Source organism: Ailuropoda melanoleuca, chromosome 2 (genome assembly GCF_002007445.2).
Source record: "Ailuropoda melanoleuca isolate Jingjing chromosome 2, ASM200744v2, whole genome shotgun sequence".
Taxonomy (NCBI): Eukaryota; Metazoa; Chordata; class Mammalia; order Carnivora; family Ursidae; genus Ailuropoda; species Ailuropoda melanoleuca.
In genome coordinates, this window is record NC_048219.1 from 17,057,054 (window position 1) to 17,081,040 (window position 23,987).

General features: G+C 47.5%; 1 protein-coding gene across 1 annotated transcript; it reads right to left on the reverse strand.

Annotated features, from left to right (window-relative positions):
• Positions 1-19: 19 nt before the first annotated feature.
• On the reverse strand, positions 20-23,193 carry PPT1 (palmitoyl-protein thioesterase 1). Its single transcript, XM_002927559.4, has 9 exons — positions 23,039-23,193; positions 18,995-19,104; positions 18,639-18,766; positions 18,240-18,310; positions 15,772-15,874; positions 4,982-5,072; positions 4,057-4,155; positions 2,743-2,814; positions 20-1,544 (listed from the first exon to the last, which is right to left on the reverse strand). The coding sequence occupies exons 1-9, from the start codon at positions 23,160-23,162 to the stop codon at positions 1,422-1,424; spliced, it is 921 nt and encodes a 306-aa protein (XP_002927605.1). The 5' UTR covers positions 23,163-23,193; the 3' UTR covers positions 20-1,421.
• Between the last annotated feature and the right edge of the window lie 794 nt (positions 23,194-23,987).

Here is a 23,987-nt window from a genome sequence, read left to right on the forward strand (position 1 = left end):
AGGAAGAGGACACCAAGGATAAGAAACTATTCTTTATTGTAGACAACATCATAAAATTTTTTTCACATCCCCCCACTTGTTACCCTTAATCCTCATCTTCATCTTCTAGTTGAGAAATAAGGCTTGAGAGAGGGGAGAGAAAAATCAGAGAAAAAGGGTAAACTTAGCAGCACTAACAAGGTGCTTCCCTCTGCACAGCTGTCATCTCACACTGGCATTCTGCACAGTGGTCCTTCAGGAAGTGTTGTTAGGTTTTCTCAAGGTGAGGGAGTGGGGGGCTAAGATGTCCATGCTCACAGTGTGGGAAAATAGTAGCTAAAGGTTAGTTTTCTTTATTGTAACAGGAATTCTCAGTCCTTAGTATTCTAAAGTGAGTTGATCTCCAACAGGAGAAAAGGGGTATGCAATATTCCCCAGCCTTCCTGAGCAAATAATCCTTTTTTCATCAAATACATCAGAAATAGTTTACAGTATACTGTAAGTACAGTATTTTAAGATGGGAGTTAGAAAGCCTGATCTCTTCCCATTCTTCCTCCCATTGTCTGTTAACACCAGCAGCAGAGTGACTCTAGAAGGCAGATCACGGGCTACACTGAGAAAGGGACAGGTGGAGTAGAAGGGACCAATTGCGTCCTCACAATTTCTGCCTGTACATTGTTCAGTTCAAGTATAGTTGACATACAGTGTTCTGTCCGCTTGTACATTTTTCTTCACTCCCCTAAGTTAAGCAAGATGTACTCCGCCCCCCACCCCCGCCACATTAAGCAATCCAATTGGGTGCTACTTCCTCCCTTTGTGACAGAGCAACTAACTCATCACTACCTGAAGAGACAGAGTGCTACTGAGACAAGATGGTGGCCCAGCAGAACAGGTCAATGCTAAGACACCACAGGAGACAACTACTGCGAAAAGAGGGTAGCCTCCAGGAGTTATGCAGCAACACTACCTGAAGAATACTTTCACAAGCACTGAATGAATCTCCACCAGCAAAACAGAAAGCATTTATGGTCAGCGCAGGCCTGGATACCAGCCGCCTGTTGGCTTGAAATGTGGCTAGGCTTTCCTGAAAAAGGTGTCTGCCCTTAAACTAATTGCTTTAGTTTCAGCCTCTTCTGGGCACAGTTCCGACACTGATCTGCAGCTGACTGTTTCCTAAGACAGCCTGACCACATCGAGGGGTTGTAAAATAATCTCCATGCATGGTTATTAGCTAATTAAACTTGCATTCAACACCATATGCTGAGGCAAAGGATAAGATTCGAATCTTAGATCTTTCTGAGCAGGGCATGTTAGGTGATAACTAGAAGGAAGGATTAGTTGCAAGCTGGATGTGAGCTCAGGCTTGGGCATGAAGGGAAGAGTCTCCTACTGGTTTGGAAGCACTAGGGGCTCCCTGAGCTCTGCTGCAGACTACAAGGGTTTCAGTCAAGGAAGGGTATGATGTGGGCATAAAACCATTCTTGAGACAGCTGAAGATGGTCCCCTTCTACCGCCAGGAACACTAACTGTCCTGCATTGTCCATTTCCTTTAGCCCCAGGCGGTCCTGCAGAGAGAAAGACCATAATTAAGAGGCTTTATGAAAAGTTCTACGGTTAAAAAGTAAAGAAACAATGTTCATTTGAGAGATGTGCTCAAAGCGTAGCCTTTTCCCTGAGTAGTAAAATTTAAGTGTATTGTTGAAAATGCCAAAAAGGATACCTCCCAGTTTTCTTCCTGAGCATTCAAATCATACGTAATTGAGATTGTGGTCTACAGAGTTCTATATTCGGCTTTCTGAAAAGCTTTCTAAAGCTTCTGGAGGACCACCTGTGTGGGTGGGCAAGCCACGGACAAAACTGCCTCAAAAGGTCAAGTGAGACTGAGTCAAGGACAGAAAAATGTTAGCTTAAAACATATCTAAGCTTCGATACCACACCTCACTCCATATCCGCAGTTGAGAACGGCATTACCCACAGTGCCACAGAACAAATGTGGCGGGGAGGACAGGCAGCTGACGGTGCCGGAGTGCTGCTTCTGCCGTAGCTACCATCAGTTTGACTTTCATAAGAGGGAAGTTCTTAGCTGTAATTTCCAAACCTCAACAGACCCAAGCTTCCCTTTCCTTTGATCTCACCCAAGGTGGGGCACCAAATGCCGGAGAAAAGCCAAGAGAGGAGACACATGGCCTGCGGAATTACTCGGAGGAATTCTAGAGCAGGCGAGTGGTGCACATAGCACTTGTGCCGTCTGGGAGGGTCCAGCTCCAATATCCACTCCTTAGAGTGTGGAAGGCCCCAGAAGCAGAGGTACTGAAATGGTGCAACCTCTGCTTGAGAGACAGGGCCTACTGCTTCCTCTTTGGGCTCCCGCAGGAGCAGCTCCCCTCATCAGTGCTCTAAGGTAAACACAGGACCTCACATCTGTTCATGTTTTAAAGTTAACACCTCTCCTCTGTTTTCATGATGCACGGGGCTTCTTGGATTTTATCAGAAGGCAGAAACTGGAGATGAGGTGACCTCAACATACTTGAAAACCATGAGGTACAGGTCCTACATCCTTCAGGATGTACATTCCTGAAACCCAGCGCCTGATAATGCTGGTGTCACAATCAGCACCCTAACAGGCCTCACCCGTGTCAGACCAAGTCAGAGGCCTCTAGGTGCCTACTGCTCTGGGGTGTGCAGGACAGGCTCTATCACCAAAGAACCCAGGAGCTTCGGGAACCAGGAGCTGAAAAAGACAGCACCTCTCTCTCCAGTTACCTGTGTGTACAGAGTGGTCTCCTGCAAGGGGATGGTTTCCTTGGCTTGGCCACTTCTATAAAATCCGAACCACTGCAGGAGAGGAGGGAGAACGAAGATCAGACACGGAGCGCATATTGTCAAACGAAGACGGGCTAGTAGCTAAGACTACCAACAAACAGTATCACAAAACTGTGGCAAAGAGTAAAAATAGAGTACATCTTGAGTCATCTCTTTTTAAGGGTAGATCCTGAGGGATGAGTTAATCTTTCCAAAGAGCTTTCCAATTCTGCAGAATTCCTGTTTCCTACAATTATTCAGCACCTATGCTATGAAAATCCTTGTGCTAAATTTGACATTTGAAGATAAATATGTATGTGGTCCCTGCTTTCTACAGCTCTAGTCTAGCGAGGCGCAGAAACCTCTCTGTAAAGGCCAGATACAAAGTATCTTAGGCTTTAAGGGCCACATGGGTGCAACTACCCAATGCTGCCCCCCGAAACAAAAACAGCCACAAGCAATATATAAAAAATGAATATGGCTTTTTAAAAAAAGTAAAAATGAATATGGCTGTATTCCAATGAAATCTCATTTATGGATGCTGAAATTTGAATTCATGTAACTTTTGTCATCAGATATTCTTTTTTTTCCTAACCATTAAAAAATGTTCATGGGCCCTGCAAAAGCAGATGGTGGGCTGGACCTGGATGGCAGGTGCCGTGTACTAGTCCCTGGGGGCCTGGCATAATGTGATGATTCTGCAAAAGAGGGAGCAAACTCTGCCTGGAATAGGAATGGCATCCTGGATGGAAGAAGTGACACTTGAGCTTGGCCTTGACAGATGACCTGGAGCTTGTCAGGTGAAGCAACCCCGGGAAGGGCACGCTAGAGACTGAAAAGCATGAACAAAGGCACATAAGAGTAAAAACTTATGTCCAGTCTGGGGCATTTCAAGCCTTGATCCTAGAGTATATGAAGTGGGTAATGAAGGAAGATTAGGTTGGAAAGATAAGTCAAGGCAGACCTTGAATGCCAACCTCAGGGATTTACAGACTTTGGGCTGATGGTCTGGGTCACAGGTCTCTCGGAAAATGTGGTAAAAGTTATAGACCCTTTCTCAGAGAGTGCAATTACATAATTTTGCAAACAATTTCGGGTGTTGGGGAGGTGACAGCCCCCAGTGTCCCATTTGTAGACCTTGGGTGAAGAAGCTCTGCTCTACGCAAAAGTTGGGGGAAGGGACTGAGGGTTTTTCCCCAGCAGGCAGCTGGATTTCAATGCCATTTACTCCTTCGGTCTCCTGGCATGGCGTGGCCTGCCGACGCAGCATCTCACCTCAGAGTCCACAGGGTCCACGATGGAATCATTGAGAAATTTCACCATCACAAACTTCTTCAAGGCCATCAGGTTCTTCTTGTAGGACTCATTGACACCCTGGAGGAAAGGCCAGTAGTATTTCAGGGACAACATCATCAGGTTCCAGCAGGGATGTTAAAGCCTTCCAGTGCTCTGGCCTCTCCAGCCCTGGGCCACCATATTTCCTCCCTATGATAATGGACTGCTTTTCCAGCTTCCAGCCCAGAATATACCTTGTACAGCCTTTTCTTACCATCCTATCTGACTGGCAATGCCCCCACCAACCATAGTCCGTCACTGCACTCCACAGGCATCTGTCACGTAGGTTAAAGGCGACTACCCAGGGAAAGCCAAGGCAAAATGAGAAACCACACATTCTGAGTGGTTCTGCTACAGTCTTCTGTTTCTTCCCCACCACCCCTCAAATTTTGTTTTAAAAGACAAAAACAAAAGCCTCCAGATAGGCCCAATATAAACTGAGCCACTGAGTTTACCCGAATCTCCCACACCAAGCTCGTGCCTGGGACATATGCAGTCCCCTCTGCAGTCTCTCTTTAAAGTCAATCTCACTTCTGAGAAAATCTGACCCCAAGGGACCCACTAGGAAGGCATCCCTCAGTAAGACGGCAGCTGTTGCATTCCACTTAAGCCAGCCAGCAACCTACTGAGCTTACCCTGCTTCTTCAACACAAGGAAAGGAAAAGGACCTACGGGAAGAAAGCCAAATGAATTTCAGCCTTCCTAAAAGGAACTGAAGCTCACAAGCACTGCCTCCCCAAAACAGAACTTCTGTTTCCCAGGGTCTGTCCCGGATACGCTGGGTAAACCGTCACAGCTGATCTGTTTGTGACACCCCGAAAGCAACACGAATGCACAGCTGTGGCAGCCTGGGACGGGTGCTTACCCTCTCCTGATTAATATCTGCCAAGAAGATGCTGTGGTTGCGGTACACGTCCTCCTTGAGGGGGTCGTGCCAGTACTCCGCTTGCACCAGGCTGCGGGAAGGAGGGAGGAATAAACGTGACCAAGCTGCGTGTCTGTCAGCACGCCACCGGCATGTCCCTGTGTATAGCAGACTGTGCGCCAGCAGACTTCAAAAGGACGACAGACCAGAGCCGCCAAGCCCCGGGCCTTGTAGGGCAGATAAGACTTCCACTGACGAAATAGTTTGCTAATGACACGCCGGAGGCATGACGGTGCTATGAGCATTAGCACTGAGTCCCACAGTTTTGGAAAAGGACGCATCAGTATCAGTTTCCCCATGGCCTTGAGCCTTCTCACACTTCTGCCTCCGGGTCACGGTGGCACATGCTGTCCCCACCCACAACCCCACCTCCTTCCCCCTCCTCTGCTTCCTATTCATCTGCAAGACTCAGCTCAGATATCACCACCTGCACATCCAGCCATCCCTCTCTTCATCCATCCGGCCATCCTCAGGCTGCGAGGGCGGTCTACCCATTCAATCGTAAAGCATTTTTCCTACTGTTGAGTGGTGACATGAGTTTCCAGGATTCTGGTATGTCACACAATTTTTAAGGACAAAAGGCAGGGACTTGGGGCGCCTGGATAGCTCAGTCGGGTAAGTGTCCGCCTTCAGCTCAAGTCGTGATCCCGGGGTCCTGATCAGGCTCCCTACTCAGAGGGGAGTGAGCTTCTCCCTCTGCTGCTCCCCCGGCTTGTGCTCTCTCTCTCTCAAATAAGTAAGTAAAATCTTGAAACACAAAAACAATCCAAAAAATGTGATGAACTCTGACCATTTATAAAATACTGACACTGGCACTGGTTTTGTCCCTCTGTTCTAGCCCTGCGGTCGCTCACCGGGTGCAAGCCGGCTCCCCGGTTGTCCCCCAAGGGCTACAGGCTCCTTCGGCAGCGACGCGGGCACACAGCAGATGCCCAGCCTGAGGCTCTGCCGAATGCAAGGGACCGAGTCAGGGATGCCAGACAAGCTATGAAAGAAGTCGGCTGGCACTGAGGGAGGGTAGGGTTTTGAGATGTGAGCAGAAGGGAAGGCAGCAGGTGAGGGGAACAAGGGAAGAAGCTTCAGCAGTGGGTGGTCAACAGCGTCAAATGCTCAAAAGTGGTGAGCACTGAGCACACGTGTTCACGCAGGTGGTCAAAGTTCCTTCAAAACACGTCCAGTGAATAAATACAATGGTCTCTGGATCTTGCCGGACCAGGTTCCGGTGACCCAGAATTACAGCAGGGAGCCCAACGGCTGGAAAAGAAGAGATCCAATGGAAGCAGGAGTCACGGGTCACCTTTCTGTGTGACAAGGAAACAGCTAAGAAGGGGCAACAGGAAGAAACGAAGGGCATTTTGTTTTGTGAGAAGCCTGGTGCACGTGGGACGGCCAAGGGGAAGGACCTGAGGATAAGCAGACGCTGGAGGCGCTGGGGAGGCAGACAGAGAAGAAACACCGGTCTGTACTGGTCTCTCCTTGGCGCCAGCGAAGGGCCAATCTCGGAGCTTAAGTAACGCTCTCAAATAGCCACAGTCGTGTCACCCGTGGCTCAGGCGGGTAAGCACCCGACTCCTGGTTTCGGCTCAGGTCGTGCTCTCAGGGTTGTGGGCTTGAGCCCCGCATCGGGGAGAGACTGTGGGCAGTCTCTCTCTCTCTCTCTCTCTCCCTCTGCCCCTCCCCCTGCTTGCTTGTGCACACGCACGCCAAATAAATAAATAAATAAAATCTCAAAAAAAAACCAAAAACAAAACCCTACACAGTCGCAGGCAAGGTAAGACAGGAGCCTCAATCTGCCCAAGTCCACACTCTTGCCGAAGCGGCCCGCTCAAGGGGCAGTCAGCTCCGCAGAAACCAGAACCTTTTCCCCTGAGGCCTGCGCTAGCCACCGTGGCTGAGAGAGAATCATAGAAACCCACGTAGAGCACTTACTGGGCCTATTCTAAGCACTTTACGTACATTAACCTACTTAATCCTGACAAGAATTCCATGGCGAAGGCACTAGTATTAGCCTCCTGTTTACAAATGAGGCACTCGTACCCGGAGTGACTAAGTAGCTTGCCCACGGTCACACAGGGAGGGAACAGAGCCCGAACGGCCTAGCAGCCAGTCCGGCCCCAGAAGCCCTGCTCTGAGCCCCCACACGTCCCTCCTGCCTCTGCTGACCGTGGGATGCCGACAGCACCCGCTTCCTGGCTCGCAGCCCTGGGCTGGAGGCACGGGGGCTTGCCTCTCCGAGCCGGAGTCTTCCAGGCTTGTCGTGAAAATTAACAGCAACTGTACAGCTCACGAATGTGTCCACTCGTGGCACAAAGCCCACCAAAGGTAGTGCTAACGGGCCTGTCGCCATCCTAGTCTGTCCATCCTCTCCCTCGCTCTACATCCGGCCACTACCGTCTGCACGCAGAGGTGCTGTTCCCAGGCCTAGCGTGAGCGGAACAGAGCCTGACGGGGAGGAAAGGAAATGCAGAAGCAGATGTGTTGAGGTGATGGCCAAACCCTAAGGTGTTCATCTAAATCAAAAGATGATTTTTGGCAGAATCTGACAAACTTATTTTATTTTATGTGACAAACTAATTTTAAACTCCGGATGAAACAATACGAGTCCAAGACCAGCCAAGACTTGAAGAAGAGCCGCGTAAAAGCTGCTGTCCTGACTAAAGCAGTGTGCACATGGGGTGGAGACAGAGAAATGAATGGAACGGGACCGCAGCCCACAAGCAGACCGAGCATCGAAAACCCCAGGTAGATGAAAAACGTGAGAGTCAAAACAAAACCTGAAAAAAAATGAGAAGAAAATGCGGGATCGGAGAATAGCTTTGTGCTTCAGTCCTGAGGACGGAGGAAGTGGCCTGAATCCAAATCAGAAGCTGCGGCCGCTGATGCTGGTTGTGTGACACTGTGAATGTACTTAATGCCCCGGACTATGCGCTTACAAATGACGGAAATGGCAGATTCTGTGTTATATATAACACATATATGTTTTACCACAGCTTAAAAAAATTAATACCGTAATATGCCCCTAAACCAATGAATTATACACTCTAAATGACAGAACTGTATGCTCTGCCAATTAGATCTCAATAAAACTGTCTAAAACAAATCTGCTGTACCGGCACCATAAATTAAATTCAAAGACAAGCCACAGGCTGGGAGGAGTTACGCGTAACATCCCTAACAAAGATAAGGCTTAATAATCATAATACAGATGCGTGTGTGTACACGATACTTACACATCAGTAAGAAAAAGACAGCGCGCCCCACAGAAAAACAGGCAAAGACTAGACTAGGTGATGAATAGGCAATTCACAGAAAAGAGAGACCCGAGTAGCCAAGAAACACAAACAGATGTTCGAGCTGCCTCACAGAATGCGCAGACTGGAAAGCGAAAGCATCCCACACACATCTGACTGGCAGACGTGAAACAGACACGGGATCAAAAGTTCGTAAGACTGGGGGTGCCTGGGTGGCACAGCGGTTAAGCGTCTGCCTTCGGCTCAGGGCGTGATCCCGGCGTTATGGGATCAAGCCCCACATCAGGCTCTTCCACTATGAGCCTGCTTCTTCCTCTCCCACTCCCCCTGCTTGTGTTCCCTCTCTCGCTGGCTGTCTCTATCTCTGTCAAATTAATAAATAAAAAATCTTTAAAAAAAAAAAGTTCGTAAGACTGGAGGAAAACGGGAGCACTCACACTCTGCTGGTGGAACAGAAATCGGTACAACTGCCTTGGCGATATCGAGTCAAGTCTAAACAGCACATGCTTGTCACGGTAATCACAGCAGCCGACACGCACCGAAGGACTGTTCTAAGCGCTCTACCTACAGCTATTAACTCTTTTAGCCTCCTCTACGACCCACAAGGTAGAACTCCTGCCCTATTTTCCAGATGATGAAACCAAGGCAGAGTGGTTAAGGAGCTTTCCCCAAATTACCCCATGAGTAACTGAGAGCCCACACGTGAACTCCACTAGTAGATAAATTCTTGTTCAGGGATTGCTAGGTAATACAAAATACGTACACTGGTCTCCAACCCTGGCTCCTGGCACGGAGCTCCTAAAACCCTTGTAATTTCCTCAGTGATAAGACCTCTAGGAGCATCTTTCGTTCTATTGAGGTGACTCCTGGATGGCTCCTGGATGGGCTGGTCACCAGAAAGCACAAGCCTCCGTCTGAAGCTTGGAATTTTCAGCCCTGCTCCCCATTCCCCAGAGAGGGGAGGGGGGCTGGAAATGGAGTCAGTAACTGATCGTGCTTATGTGAAGCAGCCTCCATAATGTCCTAACAGTAGGGGTTCAGAGAGCTTCCAGGTTGGCAGACACACCCAGAAGGGTGTGCACCCCAGCTCCTGTGCTCGGGGCCCTCCCAAACCTCACCAACGTATCTCTTCATCTGGCTGTTCATCTGTGTCCTTTTTTTTTTTTTTAAGGTTTTATGTATTTGAGAGAGCACGAGCAAGGGGAGGAGCAGAGGGAGAGGGAGAAGCCGACTCCCCACTGGGCACAGAGCCTGATGCAGGGCTCGATCCCAGGACCCTGAGATCATGACCTGAGTCAAAGGCAGCCAACTGACTGAGCCACCCAGGCGCCCCTCATCTGTGTCCTTTATCACACCCTTTAATAAACTGGTAAACATGTTTCCTTGAGTTCTGTGCACCACTCTAGCAAATTAATCATACCTGAGGAGAGGGTCATGGAAACCTCCACCTTGCAGCCACATCAGACAGAAGTTGGGGGGAACCTGGGGACCTACTACGGACGATGGGTGTGTACGTGTGGGGGAGGAGGGCAGGCTTGGGGGACTGAGCTCTTAATCTGTGGGATCTGACGCTCTCTCCAGGTAGACAGTGTCAGAACTGAGTTAAACTGTAGGACCCCCAGCTGATGTCACAAAGAACTCCTCGGTGTGGGGGGAAACTTCCACACTCTTGGCGACCGGAAGTGAAGTGTCCCGTGTGAGTACAGGCGTAGCGTAAAAGTAAAGGACACAAGCAGCAACACAGGCTGGGCCTTTCAACACAAGGACGTTCCCTCAAAGTGTTTGTTATCATGAGAAACTAGAAGTGCCGAAATGTTTGCAACATGGAAATCAATCACGGTGGCGTAGTCATGGAATACAGAACGCCGGGTAGCTGTGAAGAGGAATGAACCAGATGTATATGTAACAACATGTTACTAAACGTAAAACTGAGTGAAAAACTCATTTGCAGAATGAAATGCACAAGATGGCCATTACGTAACATTTTAAATATACAAAATAAGGCTACATGTTGATGGAGAATATATATGTATATAAATATACCATTTTTTTTAATGGACAAAAAGTATCTATCATTCTCATTTCTTGACAGTGGTTGTCACTATGGAGGGAGGGCAGGGAATGGAACCTGGCAGAGATATGCAGAATTCAGTATTATCTGAAATGTTTCAGTTCTTAAAACATCTGAGGCAAATATGACAAAATATTAATTTTAGGTCTTAGATGACATTACTCTTTATACTTTTCTGAACAGCTAAAAAGTGCCTAAGTGGATGCCTCAATATTTCCAGAAAGGGGAGCGACGAGTTGAGGGCGAAGGTGGGGGGAGAGTGGGACACCTGGGGATAAGCATACTGTGAGAGCCATTGAGGGTGCAGGCCCCCGCAAGCACGGGGCATGGAGGGCTGAAGGCCGTGGATAAGGACAGGGCTATGTGGGAGAGCAGAGCTGGCACAGGAGAAGAGGAGAGGCCACAGCCAGGGCGACACTGCTGTATTCACTGTGGCGGAGATGGGCTCAGTGAGTAGGATAGCAAGGAGGAAACTGGAGGAAGAAGAACTCCAGGACGGGCTGCCAGGATCTCAGAGGGGAACTAGAGGGTGGATTTCACGTCCATGAGGTGAGAAAGAACAGTCACACTCACCATTCCTCACTGCTGCCCCCACCGAGCCGGGAGCTGGTGCTGGAAAGTCCCTCCTCCCTGGCTTCCCAGGGGACTAGATCAAATTTGCTTTGTTCAGGTTGAATGATCTGAACAGCGCAGAAGACACTTTCTGGGGTCTTTGCCTAAATCAAAATCAACTCTCCCTTGTCTGGGAACTGTACCCTTCCGGGCCCACCTTCTGATTACAGGGGTGGGTATGGCTGGTACCGTGTGGTCTCACTTTTCTGGCCGCAGTCAATGATGGAGATCGGACCTGAGCTGGGACGTGGTCCCTTCCCTAAGAATCTGGATTGGGACGGAGAGATTCCAGCCTCTCTCTCCTGAGATAATACTCTAAGCAGACACAATGAAAAACTTGGAAGCGGGGGCGCCTGGGTGGCTCCATCGGTGGAGTGACGGTCTCTTGGTTTCAGCCCAGGTCATGATCCCAGGGGTCACGGGACTGAGCCCCGAGGTGGGCTCCGTGTGCAGCAGGGAGTCTGCTTGAGATGCTCTCTCTCCCCCTGCCCCTCCCCTGCTTCTGCAAGCATTCTCTCTCTCCAAAATAACTAAATATTAAAAAACAAACAAAAAACCTGGAAGCTAGGCAAGGTCACCTTCACCCCGTGGGTGGCCAGAGAGGCTGGTGTGTGTGCGGACAGAGGCAGCAATGCCAGCTGGAGAGACAGACGCAGTTCTTGGTGGCTCCCATTTCCTGATTCTAGTCCCTCTGAAACCCTGGGTACCAAAGACTATGAACTTCTTTAAAAATTTACTTTGATTTGATGTAGTTATTTTCCTGCAACCACAATCCTCCCTGATACAAAGGGCAGCCCAGGACCATGCTAGCCAGGAAAACGTGATCTCCTGTCCCTTTCCGCCCTCCCCATCCCCTTCCCGCCTCTACTGGGGCTATCTGCCCCTTTTCTTTTTTTTTAAGATTTTATTTATTTATCTGTTTATTTGAGAGAGAGAGAGCAAACAAGCAGGGGGAGCGGCAGAGGGAGAGGGAGCTGAGCAGGGAGAGGGAAGTGAGCTGGTTGGATCCCAGGTCCCTGACTGAGATCATGACCTGAGCCGAAGGCAGACACTTAACCAACTGAGCCACCCAGGCTTCCCATACCTGCTTCTTTAGATCTCATACTAGCCGTCTGCTAAAATGAGATACACACAGAACTACAAAGAAACTTTAAAAAGAAAAAGCAACTCCATAAAACTAGAAAACTGTCAATCTGTAAAGGAGCCACTGAGAATTCAGAAAGCATTTCCCAGGGAAACCGAGTTATAAATGCCGAGCTGTAGTCGATGCTCGTTCAGCTACAACACGATGAAACTAATCTCAGGTCATTCCACTTCTCTCCACCTCACTGTGGCCACCCTGGTGTCCACATCACCATCACTTCTTACCGAGACACGGTGACACCCCCTGCTTTTCCTCTACCCACTTTTCAATCCACTCCCCACAAAGCAGTGGAGACCATCCAAAAACATGAATCAGGCCATATTATTCCCTTGCTCAAAACCTCCTAATACCTTCTCTTGATGTTTAGAAGGAAACCCAAACTGCTGGTGTGACTTTCACGCCCCTGCAGGTGTCAACCTGGCCAACTCCCGTCTATCACTCAACTTGTCACGGGGGCCTAGAACAAGCCAAACGTGTCCTAGGATCGGGCCTTCGTGCCTACTGCTCCCTCAGCCTGATGGCTCCTTCCTTAGCTCCTCCCATCCTTCTTCTCATCCTTCAGACCCTGTTCTCCGAAGGCCGTTCCGTCCAGAGTACCTCCTCTCCTCTCCACCACTGCACCATTTACTTCCGCCACAGCCTCAGCACGATGAGAGGCGAGCCCGTGCCTCTGTCTGCTTGGAGCTCCCCTTTCCCACTGGTATGTTCCTTCATGGGAGCAGGGACCCTAACTGTGTTATTCTCCGCTGTACCTGCCAGGCCTACCACAGGGCCTGGCAAGTGCAGAGCAACACTGGATGAAATTATGAATGAAATACTTTATAACTGCGACCGAGAAAACAAAACCACAGCAATGCTTATAAATAAAGGAAACAGGAAGCTCGAGTTGAATAAATATTTTAAACCCAGCACCACTAGCGTTAATAGCCCCGATCTGCCTACTTAGTATGAGCTGAGGCCCTGCTCCGAAGCTCCGTCAGGAAAGCACTACAGCGAACTTCATGCTGGGGATGAGGAGGAGACTCAAAGACACGCCAGGCCACGCAGCGGACGCTGTGGAACCGAGTCTCTCCAACACCCGCCCAGAAAGAGGGTCATGCTTTGTGTGCGTGTGTCTGAAGAGGCTTTTATTTTCCCAAGTAATTGCTACTTAAAGGTTCAGCATCAAACTCTAGGGTGGAAATCACTTTTTCTCAGAAAATTCTAGCAGGCGGTGGTGCTGGCGGGAGTGCACGGTCATGAGGACGGACTCTGGGCGGCCTCCCCAGGGCCCACTCTTTCTCCTGGTGCTCTGAAAGGTCACAGGAGCACACCTCCGTGTGAGGCTTTTTTCATTCCTTGCCCTGACCACTTAGCTCTTTCAATCTGGAAACTCATGTCCCGTCATTCTGAGAAATTTTCTTGTATGACTTCTTTGATAATTCCAATCCACCCTTTTTCTCTGGGCTCTTTTCGGAACACCTATCAGGCAGATCCTGGACTTCCTAAAACGGCTCCTCTAATTTTATCAGTTCTGTCTTTTTTTTAAACCTCTTTGAGTTTTTGTTCTCATTTCTAGGAGATTTCCTCAAGTTCATATTCCCGTATCACTCTCACATTTTTTATTTTGGTTGTCTTATTTTTAACTGCCAGGAGCTCTCTCTTACTCTCTGATTGTTGGTTTTAGTCACATTCTTTTCCAGTGCCACAGATGCAATTGCTCATCTCTGAAGATAATAATTCTAGGCTTTTTTCTTTCTTTTTTTAACGTTTTCTTTGGCACCTTGAATGGTCACCTTATCCTTCCAAGTTGCTTTTTACTTTTTGTGGGTTTTGATCTGTCTTCCACATTACAAGCTTTCCTCAGATGTCTGGCTGGGGGTCCCTGGCTCTCAGTTCATGCTGAAACGAGGCCCTACAAAGCTGACTGAAGGTTCCTCGTGAGGCCACAGAGCTCACCTCCTGGCGGCTTCACCTCACGGTAGTCGAGAGGAATCCTGATTTCTTGGAGGACTCGAAAACCGCAACCTGTAGATCTTTCCTCTGGGGCCAGTCAGGTTTTCCAGAGACAGGTGCGCCAAACATCAGCCTAGCGGCTATGATCCTGGGAGCCGAGAGGGAGGAAAGGGGAGTGGGAGGGCGTGGGTTTCCAGTGTGGTGTGTCACCGCCATCCGGCCCGTATTACCTTAGCGTCTTGTACTTCTCTAGTTAAACTGCTCCAGAGAATAAATTTTGCTTCTCTTGTCAGAGTGGGGGAGGAGCAGTCACTTGGATGTGCGCGTACGGGAACTGGGAGTTGGATCCTTCCTTATATAGAAATGATTTTTTTTTCCAACAAAAAGTCCTGTTTTTAGCGCCATGCACTGATCTCTACCTTGCAAAGGATCTGCTACATCTCCTTCCTGACCCTCTCTGGAGCTGTGAAAAGTGAATCTGCCCCCATCTTCTCAGGGCATCCTTCTACAGACATAAAGGTCTCAGCTTCTTCGGCTCTGAACCCGTTATCACTCATTCATCTGCTTTCTGTCCTTCAAAGACTTGCTGATGCCCCCTCTCTCCTCTCCTGTTCTCTTGGCCCTTGTGGGTTTTCTCACTTTTTATTCTTTTGCTACCGGGTTATTACAGTTGAAGAAAGAACTGAAGACAAACACATCAATCTACCCCTTTTAATCAGTACTTAGGTGTTACTGTCTCCTCCCCATAACTGCTTATTTCTAGTCACTAATAATTCTGATTGCCAGGGGTTGTGCTTGGTCCACGAAGGAAACACAAAGAAAGAAAAGGATGAATTTTTCCGAGGCAGCTGGGCAAGAGTTCGAAGAATAATGAGAAAAGAATAAAGAACAATGGGGGCGCCCGAGTGGCTCAGTCGGGTGTCTGCCTTCGGTTCAGGTCATGATCTCAGGGTTCCCACATCAGGGAGCCCGCTTATCCCTCTCCCTCTCTGCTCTCTCTCACTCTAAGTAAATAAACGAAATCGTTTTTTAAAAAAAGTATCTGTTTCCTTCACAGACCATCAGGTGGCACTACTGACCTAACACAGCTCTGTGGCTGTGAGTGGGGTGAGACAGGTGAGAAAGGAAGAAAGAGCTAGCTGCTGATTATTTCCACATGCCAGTCACTGGCAGGGCTGAACCTTGGAAAACGGCTTCAAGGAAGTGTTGTATTGAAGAACTTTATCAGACAAGAATGATACACTTGGAAAACCCGTAGGATAGCTGTTGTAGCCATACTAGTTGATCCCAAATCTCAGTTATCATCTCGAATACTCCACACCTGGGATGCGTGGGTGGCTCAGCCGGTTAAGTGGCTGCCTTTGGCTCAGGGCATGACTCTAAGGTCATCGGATCCATCCCCCACGTCAGGCTCCCTGCTTGGTGGACAGTCTTCTTCTCCCTCTCCCTCTGCCCCTCCCCCTGCTCATGTTCTCTCACATGCTTTTTCTTTCTCTCTCAAATAAATAAATAAAACCTTAAAAAACAACCCTCCCTTCCTTTTTTTAAATTAATATTAGAGCTGTTTTAGGCTTATAATAGAACTGAGTAGACAGCACAGAGATATTTACAAAAAGCCTCTCATGTGTCTGTCACCGGCCACTCTGCCGGCATGAAAGTCAGCATGATGTGTTCCTGCAACGTCCGTTCTACGCCCTTTTCAGCCAATCATACCTACCGTTCTTGAATAGCTTTGTTGTAAGCCCCCGCATTCAGGGTTTTCCTGATCAGGTCACAGATGTGAGAGCTCTCCCCTGGGCACCGAGGGAGTCCATAAACACCTGCAGCAGCAGAGGACAAAGATCCGTTCCTTCAATAGCTGTGTACTGAATAGCTACTGTGTGCAGGCACGGTGAGCAACACAACAGACCAGAGCTAGCCTTGGATCTATTTATTCCAGAAAATAACGTCCTGAGAATTCACACCATAGCCAGCTTCCCCCTGGGGCTCCTACTCGCGTTTCTGCCTAGGCCTTGGCACCAGCTCTTCCTGGTAGATGTGCTTCTCTCACTGCTTCAGTGGTCGGACTCATTTCAGCTCTCAGGCCTTAGCTTAGGGAAGTCACGTCTGACACCTAACTCAGGTAGTCCCCAACCCCCTGTCCCCCCCCCCCCCCNCCCGTTATACCTTCCATCTTCATCAGCCTCAGCAACAACATTTTCAGGGGTACCAGGCGTAGTTCTAAGCACCTACTCGCAGTAATTCATTCAATCCTCACAACCAACATATGGAGTAGAAATTATTATTTGCCCCTTATTACAGATAAGAAACATCAAAATAAAGAGGTTAAATACCTGGTCCAAGGTTCGACAGTAAGTGTAGAGCCATGATATGACACAGGTAGTTTGGTTCCAGAGCCCACATCTTTCTTTTTCTTCTCTTTTTTATTTTTCTTTTTATTTTTTTAAAGATTTTATTTATGGGACGCCTGGGTGGCACAGCGGTTAAGTGTCTGCCTTCGGCTCAGGGCGTGATCCCGGCGTTATGGGATCGAGCCCCACATCAGGCTCCTCTGCTATGAGCCTGCTTCTTCCTCTCCCACTCCCCCTGCTTGTGTTCCCTCTCTCGCTGGCTGTCTCTGTCTCTGTCAAATAAATAAATAAAATCTTTAAAAAAAATAAAATAAAAAAATAAAGATTTTATTTATTTATTTGTCAGAGTGAGAAGGAGCACAAGCAGGGGGAGCAGCAGGCAGAGGGAGAAGCAGGTTCCCCACAGAGCAAGGAGCCCGAGGCAGGACTTGATCCCAGGACCTGAGCCGAAGGCAGACACTTAACCTACTGAGCCACCCAGGCGCCCCTTATTTTTGGTAAAGGAGGCTCCAAACCCAGCATGGCACCCAACTCGGGGTTTAAACTCAGGACCCTGAGATCCAAGATTTGAGCTGCCATCAAGAGTCAGACGCTTAACCGACTGAGCCACCCAAGCACCCTATACCCTACTTTTCTCTTGATCATAGTTCCCACATCTGTATTTATTTATTTACTTGCTTCATTGTCTCTTTCCTACCCCTCCCCCACTAGAATGGAAGTTTAGGGACCTTGTTTGTCTTATTTATAGATTTTCAATAAATATTTATTGGCTGAGTGAATGATAAAGTTGTTTTTAACCAACTTGCATTTTAATATTACTTGTGTTTTTAAAAAGTATTTTTTCGGGTTGCCTGTGTGGCTCAGTCAGTTAAGCGTCTGCCTTTGGCTCAGGTCATGAATCCATGGTCCTGGGATTGAGCCCTGTGTTGGGCTCCCTGCTCAGCAGGGAGTCTGTTTCTCCCTCTCCCTCTGCCCCTCTGCCCACTGTGCTCTCTCTGAAAACAAGAGAAATAAATCTAAGTTACCAAATTATTTGCCCATTAGCAACAGTTAATTGGGTGAATCCAATCCTCTGCCCCTACACTATGCCACCTGATAGCTATATCCATGAGAACAGAGATAAAGTTCTACCCCAAAGACACATCCTTCCCCAAAAGTATATAATTCTGTCTAAACAGAAAACCCATTGTTTCTCAAAGGATTTAATTTCTACTGTTAACTTTATAGACAAAAAAGCTTAGATGCTATTGTTTGCCTGAGCCTAAATTCAATAAGACATCACCAGTGTCAGAAAACAGAAAAAGCAGGGCACGTGGATGGCTCAGTCCGTTAAGAGTCTGCCTTCAGCTCAGGTCATGATCTCAGGGTCCTGGAATCGAGCCCCACATTGGGCTCCCTGCTCGGCAGGGAGTCTGCTTCTCCCTCTCCCTCTGCCCCCTCCTCCCCACTCGTGTGCTCTCTCTCTCAAATAAATAAAACCTTGGAAGGAAGGAAGAGAGGGAGGGAGGGAGGAAGGAAGGAAAACAGGAAAAACTGTTGGCCTTCCTGACTCCTCAACCACCACCTGCCACGTAGCTGCAACCACCTCCAGGAAATCACATCAATTAAACCGGAGAGAAGCAGATGGCAACCTGATTCACCTGTGTCCTTGGCTTCTAGAATCCTAAGTCTCTTCCTATTTCTTCAATTCTGGCTAGTTTGTTATTAGCCGGAAAAAACGGGATTTTCCAAGAATGGCTGACTTCTTGTACAAACAGAGCTGGTGGAATGTTTTAAAATCAAGTGGTCACATGGATTAGAATGGAGAAAAAGGAGGCAAAGAGGCCAAAGTTACCTTGATGTTGTCCCCCGACCGAGATCAGATTGATCATGGGCGGTGATGGGCATCTCTGAGCCACGGCCCTCCTGGGGGGAAAAATGATTATCAGCTCCAACTGTCAGATAAAAGTGTATCATCAACGACCAACTTCCCAGATTAAGCTACTTTATCCTCTGTGATTCCCCAAAGCCATGGAGTGACAGGATTTCCCCCAATATGGCCAAACACAAATCTTAAGTCTTTCATAGAAAATAAATTAAGTTTCATAAAGCTTTTTACATGGAGATATTTTAGAGTATAGTTTTCCTTCCTAGATAGACGAAGACTTCAAAAGAATTCGAGAAATGGATCCACCTAATAAAAGAAAAAAATCAATTCCATGTAAAGGGTACGACTGAACAGAAAAGGACTTACAGAAATTGGCCTCCCTGGGAGAATCCCATAGCATTGTAGCCTTGCTGCAATTTAGGATCCTTAGCAAGAATCTGACACACTGTTGTTACTTGGGAATTGACATTCAAGAAGAAGCTGTTCTCCACATCCTAAAAGACGAGCCACAGAGAGAGGACGGGATGAAAACCACCAGTAGCATCTTCCCTAAGAGGCCAAACTTAGCTCAGGTTGGAATCCTCACATAAGCCACTCAAGAGTTAAAGTATCATTGTATGACCCGCTGCTAAAAATGCAAGGCGAAGCATTTTAATAGTACATTCTAGGAAATGAAATCAGTCAGCAAACCTTCCAAGGAACAGAGCTGTGAAGGGCCTTACCTCCATCAGGGTCTTCCCGATCTCTAAGGATAAGACATAAATTCCAGGTATTTTCTTCTCAACCATTTTTTTAATAGCACCCATGCTTAAGGGATTACAACAGCTGTCTCCTAGACAACAAAGACAATGGTGGATACTCGTGAGCCAAACAGCCTGACACATTTTTTTAAATTTATTATTTTTTAAGATTTTATTTATTTGAGAGAGAGAGAGAGCCAGCAAGAGAGGGAACACAGGCAGGGGGAGTGGGAGAGGAAGAAGCAGACTCCCAGCAGAGCAGGGAGCCCAAAGTGGGGCTCGATCCCAGAACTCTGGGATCACGCTGTGAGCCCAAGGCAGACGCTTAACAACTGAGCCAGGCGCCCCGACACATTTTTTTTTTTAAGTTCCATGCTTCAAAGGGCATTATTAAGAATGTAAAACATACAGAATGGGAGAAAATATTTGTAAAACATACACCTGATAAGGATTTAATACCCAGGACATACAAAGAACTCTTACAACTCAACAAGAAGTTAATCTAATTAAAAAATGGAAAAAGGACTTGAACAGACCTCTCTCCAAAGAAGATATACAGATGGCCAACAAACACATGAAAACATGCTCAACATCACTGGTCATTCAGGAAATGCAAATCAAAACCATAATGAGATACCACTTCATACTTACAAAGATGGCTTTAATAAAAAAAAATTTAATTAAAAGATGGAAAGTAACAAGTGTTAGCAAGGATGTGGAGAAATAGGAACCCTTGTACATTGCTGGTGGGAGTGTAATATGATGCAGCCACCGTGAGAAGTTTGGTGATTCCTCAAAAAGTTAAACCTAACAATTACCACATGATCCAGCAATTTCACTTCTAGATTTCTACCCAACAGAAATGAAAACATGCCCACACAGAAACCTGTACATCAATGTTCATAGCAGCGTTATTTGTAATAGTTAAGGGGTGGAAATGACCTAAATGTCTATCAGTAGATGAGTGGGTAAACCAACTGTGGTATAGACACAGTCGAATATTACTCAACCATAAAAAAGAATGAAGCACGGAAATGCTACAATGTGGATGCACCTAAAAAACACCATTGTACGTGAAATGAGCCAAACACAAAAGGTCACATAATGTATGATGACATCTATATCTGTATCTATCCAGAATAGGCAAATCCAGAGAGACAGAAAGCAGACTGGACATTTCCAGGGGGTGTTGGGAGTGGGGAATAGCGCAATTACTAAGGGGGTACTGGTGTTTTCTGGGATAATGAAAAAGCTTTGAAGTTAGAGAGAAGCGGTAGTTGTGACAACCACCAACACTGTGAATCCACTAAATGCCACTGAATTGTATATTTTAATATGGTTAATCGCAGGTTATATTTGTTTTACCCCGATTTAAAAAAAAAGAACATTTGTTGCTCTGCTCATGTGTATCAAATAATAACAAACTTCAAAACCCCACACAACATAGTTGGGACATCAAATTCACAACGGAAAAATAAGCAAAGGTGCATATTACGTGCTCCCTTATCATCTGGAACATTTGGGATTAACTGACTCAAAAGCACTCAGGAGTCAGACTCGAGGGCTGAGGGCTAGTCCCAGGGAAAGGCAAGTGGAGCCCCTAGGACACCAAATTTGGCAGGTAGTCCCTCGTAGGTTCGTACAAGAGCTGACCCTAACCTCTACAAACTACAGAGTGAGTGCCTTCTTAAATTTTGCAGGGGGCCTCCCTGCCACACCCTACTCCCAGTCCTGTTTCCTGTTTCCAGGAACCAAAATTAAACACGGGAAGCAAAGTGACCAGCCACTCAGTTGGAGAAGTAGGCTGAGGTCATTTCCCATTTTGAGCTGAATCATCACATTTCTAACCTGAGAGGAAGCTTAAGAATTCATTTTTAGGGGCGCCTGGGTGGCACGGCGGTTAAGCGTCTGCCTTCGGCTCAGGGCGTGATCCCAGTGTTATGGGATCGAGCCCCACATCAGGCTCCTCTGCTGGGAGCCTGCTTCTTCCTCTCCCACTCCCCCTGCTTGTGTTCCCTTTCTCGCTGGCTGTCTCTGTCTCTGTCAAATAAATAAAAATTAAAAAAAAAAAAAGAATTCATTTTTAAGGGAAAAAGCTAAGGCTTACAGCATTTTTTATTTCTCTCATAATAACTTCTTTTAACTCTCCTGTGATAGCCCTAGAGCCCAGCACAGAGCGCTGAAAAAACAGTCTCTATTTGCTGACTCTAATTCCTCTTTGGACAGTTTTCTTTAACTCAATCCAGTAAAGCTGTCATCCTCATCATGTTCCCCAAACGGCCTTGGTTAAGGTCATTAGTGATCTTCAAATTGCTAAGTCCAATAACCTCTTCTCAGTTGCCCTGCCGATAAAATTCCGTACAACTGATTGTTCCCTTCCTCTTGAAACATTTTCACTGGACTTCCTGGACATTGTGCTCTCCTGACATTCCTCCACCATCACTGTCTCCTCAGCTAGTTCCACCTCATCTCCTCAACCTCCAAATGTTGGCAGTGCTTCAGGGCTCAATCTTGGGACCTCTTCCCTCCTGTGGACGGTCATGCCCCCCAATATCCTGCCCAGTTTCACGGCCTTAAATGGCAGCCATACGCTGAAGGCTCCCAACTTACATCTCCACCTCGCGTCTCTGTCCTACACTCCGAACTCCAAATGCCTCGGCAACATCTCCTGGATGTCTAACTAGCATCTCAAATCTCGGAAGTCCAAAAGCAGACTCTTGATCTTCTCCCCACCACTCTCCCATTTTGGTAGAATGACAACTTCTTCCTTCTACCTGCCCAGCCCCAAACCCATGGAATCATCCTTGACTCTTTTCTTTCTCTTTCATCCTGAATCTAATCTGCTAATAAATACCGTCTCTGCCTTCAGAAGATATCCAAACTTTGACCACTTCTCAGCATCTCTTCTGACTACTGTTTCATGCCACCACCACCTCTTGTTTAAATGGTTGCAGTAGCTTCCTAACTTGTCTCCCTGCAAATGTCTGTAACCCCCTACAATCTATTCTTTTTGGGGTTTTTTAAGTAGGCTCTACTCCCAGTGTGGAGCCCAACATGGGACTTGAACTCACGACCCTGAGATATAATATATAGGGATTAGAATGGCCCTTTTAAAATGCAAGTCATATCATGTCACTCATGTCCTCAAAACCCCCCAAGGATTACCCATCCTAAATTCTAGCCAACTCCCTTAGTAGGCCCAACATTGGCATCCCCCCAACCTAAACCCTTATTTTCTTCTCCTTCCTCACTCAGTTCCAGGCCCACTGATCTGAATGTTGTTCCTTCAACATACTAGACATACTTCCGCCTCAGGGCCTTTGCATTTACTGTTTCCTTCTACCAGCTATCCACATGGCATCTTTCCTCATCCACTTCAGGTCTTTGCACAGATGTCACTTTCTCAGTGAATCCTCTCCTGACCTTGCTTATAAAATTGCCAAGCCCCCACCTCCCATTTCTATCCCCCTCCCTGCTTTATTTTTCTCCATTGCACTTATCACCATTTTACTTAAACCTAGTGTATGTTTTACTTATTTGTTTCTTTATAGTCTGTCTCTCCCCCTGGAAACTAAGCTCCGAAAGAGCCAAGAATTTGGTCTGTTCACTGTCGCATCTTCAGCATCCAGTAGGTGCTCAATAACTACGTGCTAAATGTAAAATCGAACTACAGGTGCCTAACAAATCTCTATTCAATGTGTCCATGAATAAAGGGTTGGATGCCCCGGTCATGCAGCCACAGCCAGGACTGCCCGACCAAGTGCCAGCCGCTGCACCCTGACGCCACTGCCGTGAGGATTAAACAAGAACAGTGCACGGCTCTCTGTGAGCACTCACCAGAAGACAGTCCCTTCCCCTTCTCCCTTTCCACTGCAGAGCAGCCCCCCAAATCCTAAAACGTCGGGCCAGCCGAGCGCTGTGCGACCACGGTCCTCGCCCTCCACACTCGCACTTGGCACACGCGAACCCAGGCTGGGAAAGGGAGGGAGTCACCATACCCTTCTGACTCTCTTCTCCCCCACTCACCCATCCCATGCCAGATCACCAGCGGCAGCGGCGCGGCCGGGTCGAGATGCCCCAGCGCCGGTGCAGCGCAGGACCCCGGCAGGAGAGCGACGGCCAAGAGCCACAAGAAGCTGGGCGACGCCATCTTGACCCAATCATGTGACCGCGCTCCCGGCGGCCCGGACACGGCGCTTGCCGGGGCGGACCGCGCGCTCCACACCTCCCGCCACCGTCAATCAAAATGTTTATTCGGCGCTTACTACACATCAGACATTCTTCTAAGCGCTTTACACCTGTTAACGAATTTAATCCTCATAACAACAATGCGTATCCGTCTCCCCATTTTACAGATCTGGACACTGAGGCACTGAGAATTTGGGTAAGGTGCAAAGTTCACAGACACAGCAAGTGGGTGGGCCCAGAGTTGTTACTGAGCCGCTGCTCTGTACTACCTTGGAGCGAGAGATGCTCTGGGGAAGGAAGAAAGGAAGGACAGATTGAGCTCCCTGTTAGCAATGGAAGGGGAGGGATCATTTCCAGCCAGGGCTAATAATGACGGGCTGTGGTATTTGTTCTGGATGTTGAAGGAAAAATAGGATTTCAACGGGCAAAGATGAAATGCAGGAGGACTGGAATGAGCCAAGATGGAGAGGTAGAAAAGAATGGTGTTTTGTTTTTTGTTTTGTTTTGTTTATAAATGGAAGGACAGCCAGACTGACAAGAACATTTTTTGGATGTGTAAACCACTACCACTTTCTGGTTTAATTTCAGAGCTGAATGAATGCGGGAGCTGCTCATTCGCCGTTTCTCCTTTTTCCATTCCCTTCTCTTTAAGCCACTTAATGTTCTGTTGCCTGATTCATTATCTTAATCCACTTTCATCCTCTCGATTCCCTGTTCAAAATATTTTTTCAGAAAATTACCAAAATAGAGAATTTGGTAAGTAAATTAGGATGTATCCACTGTACAG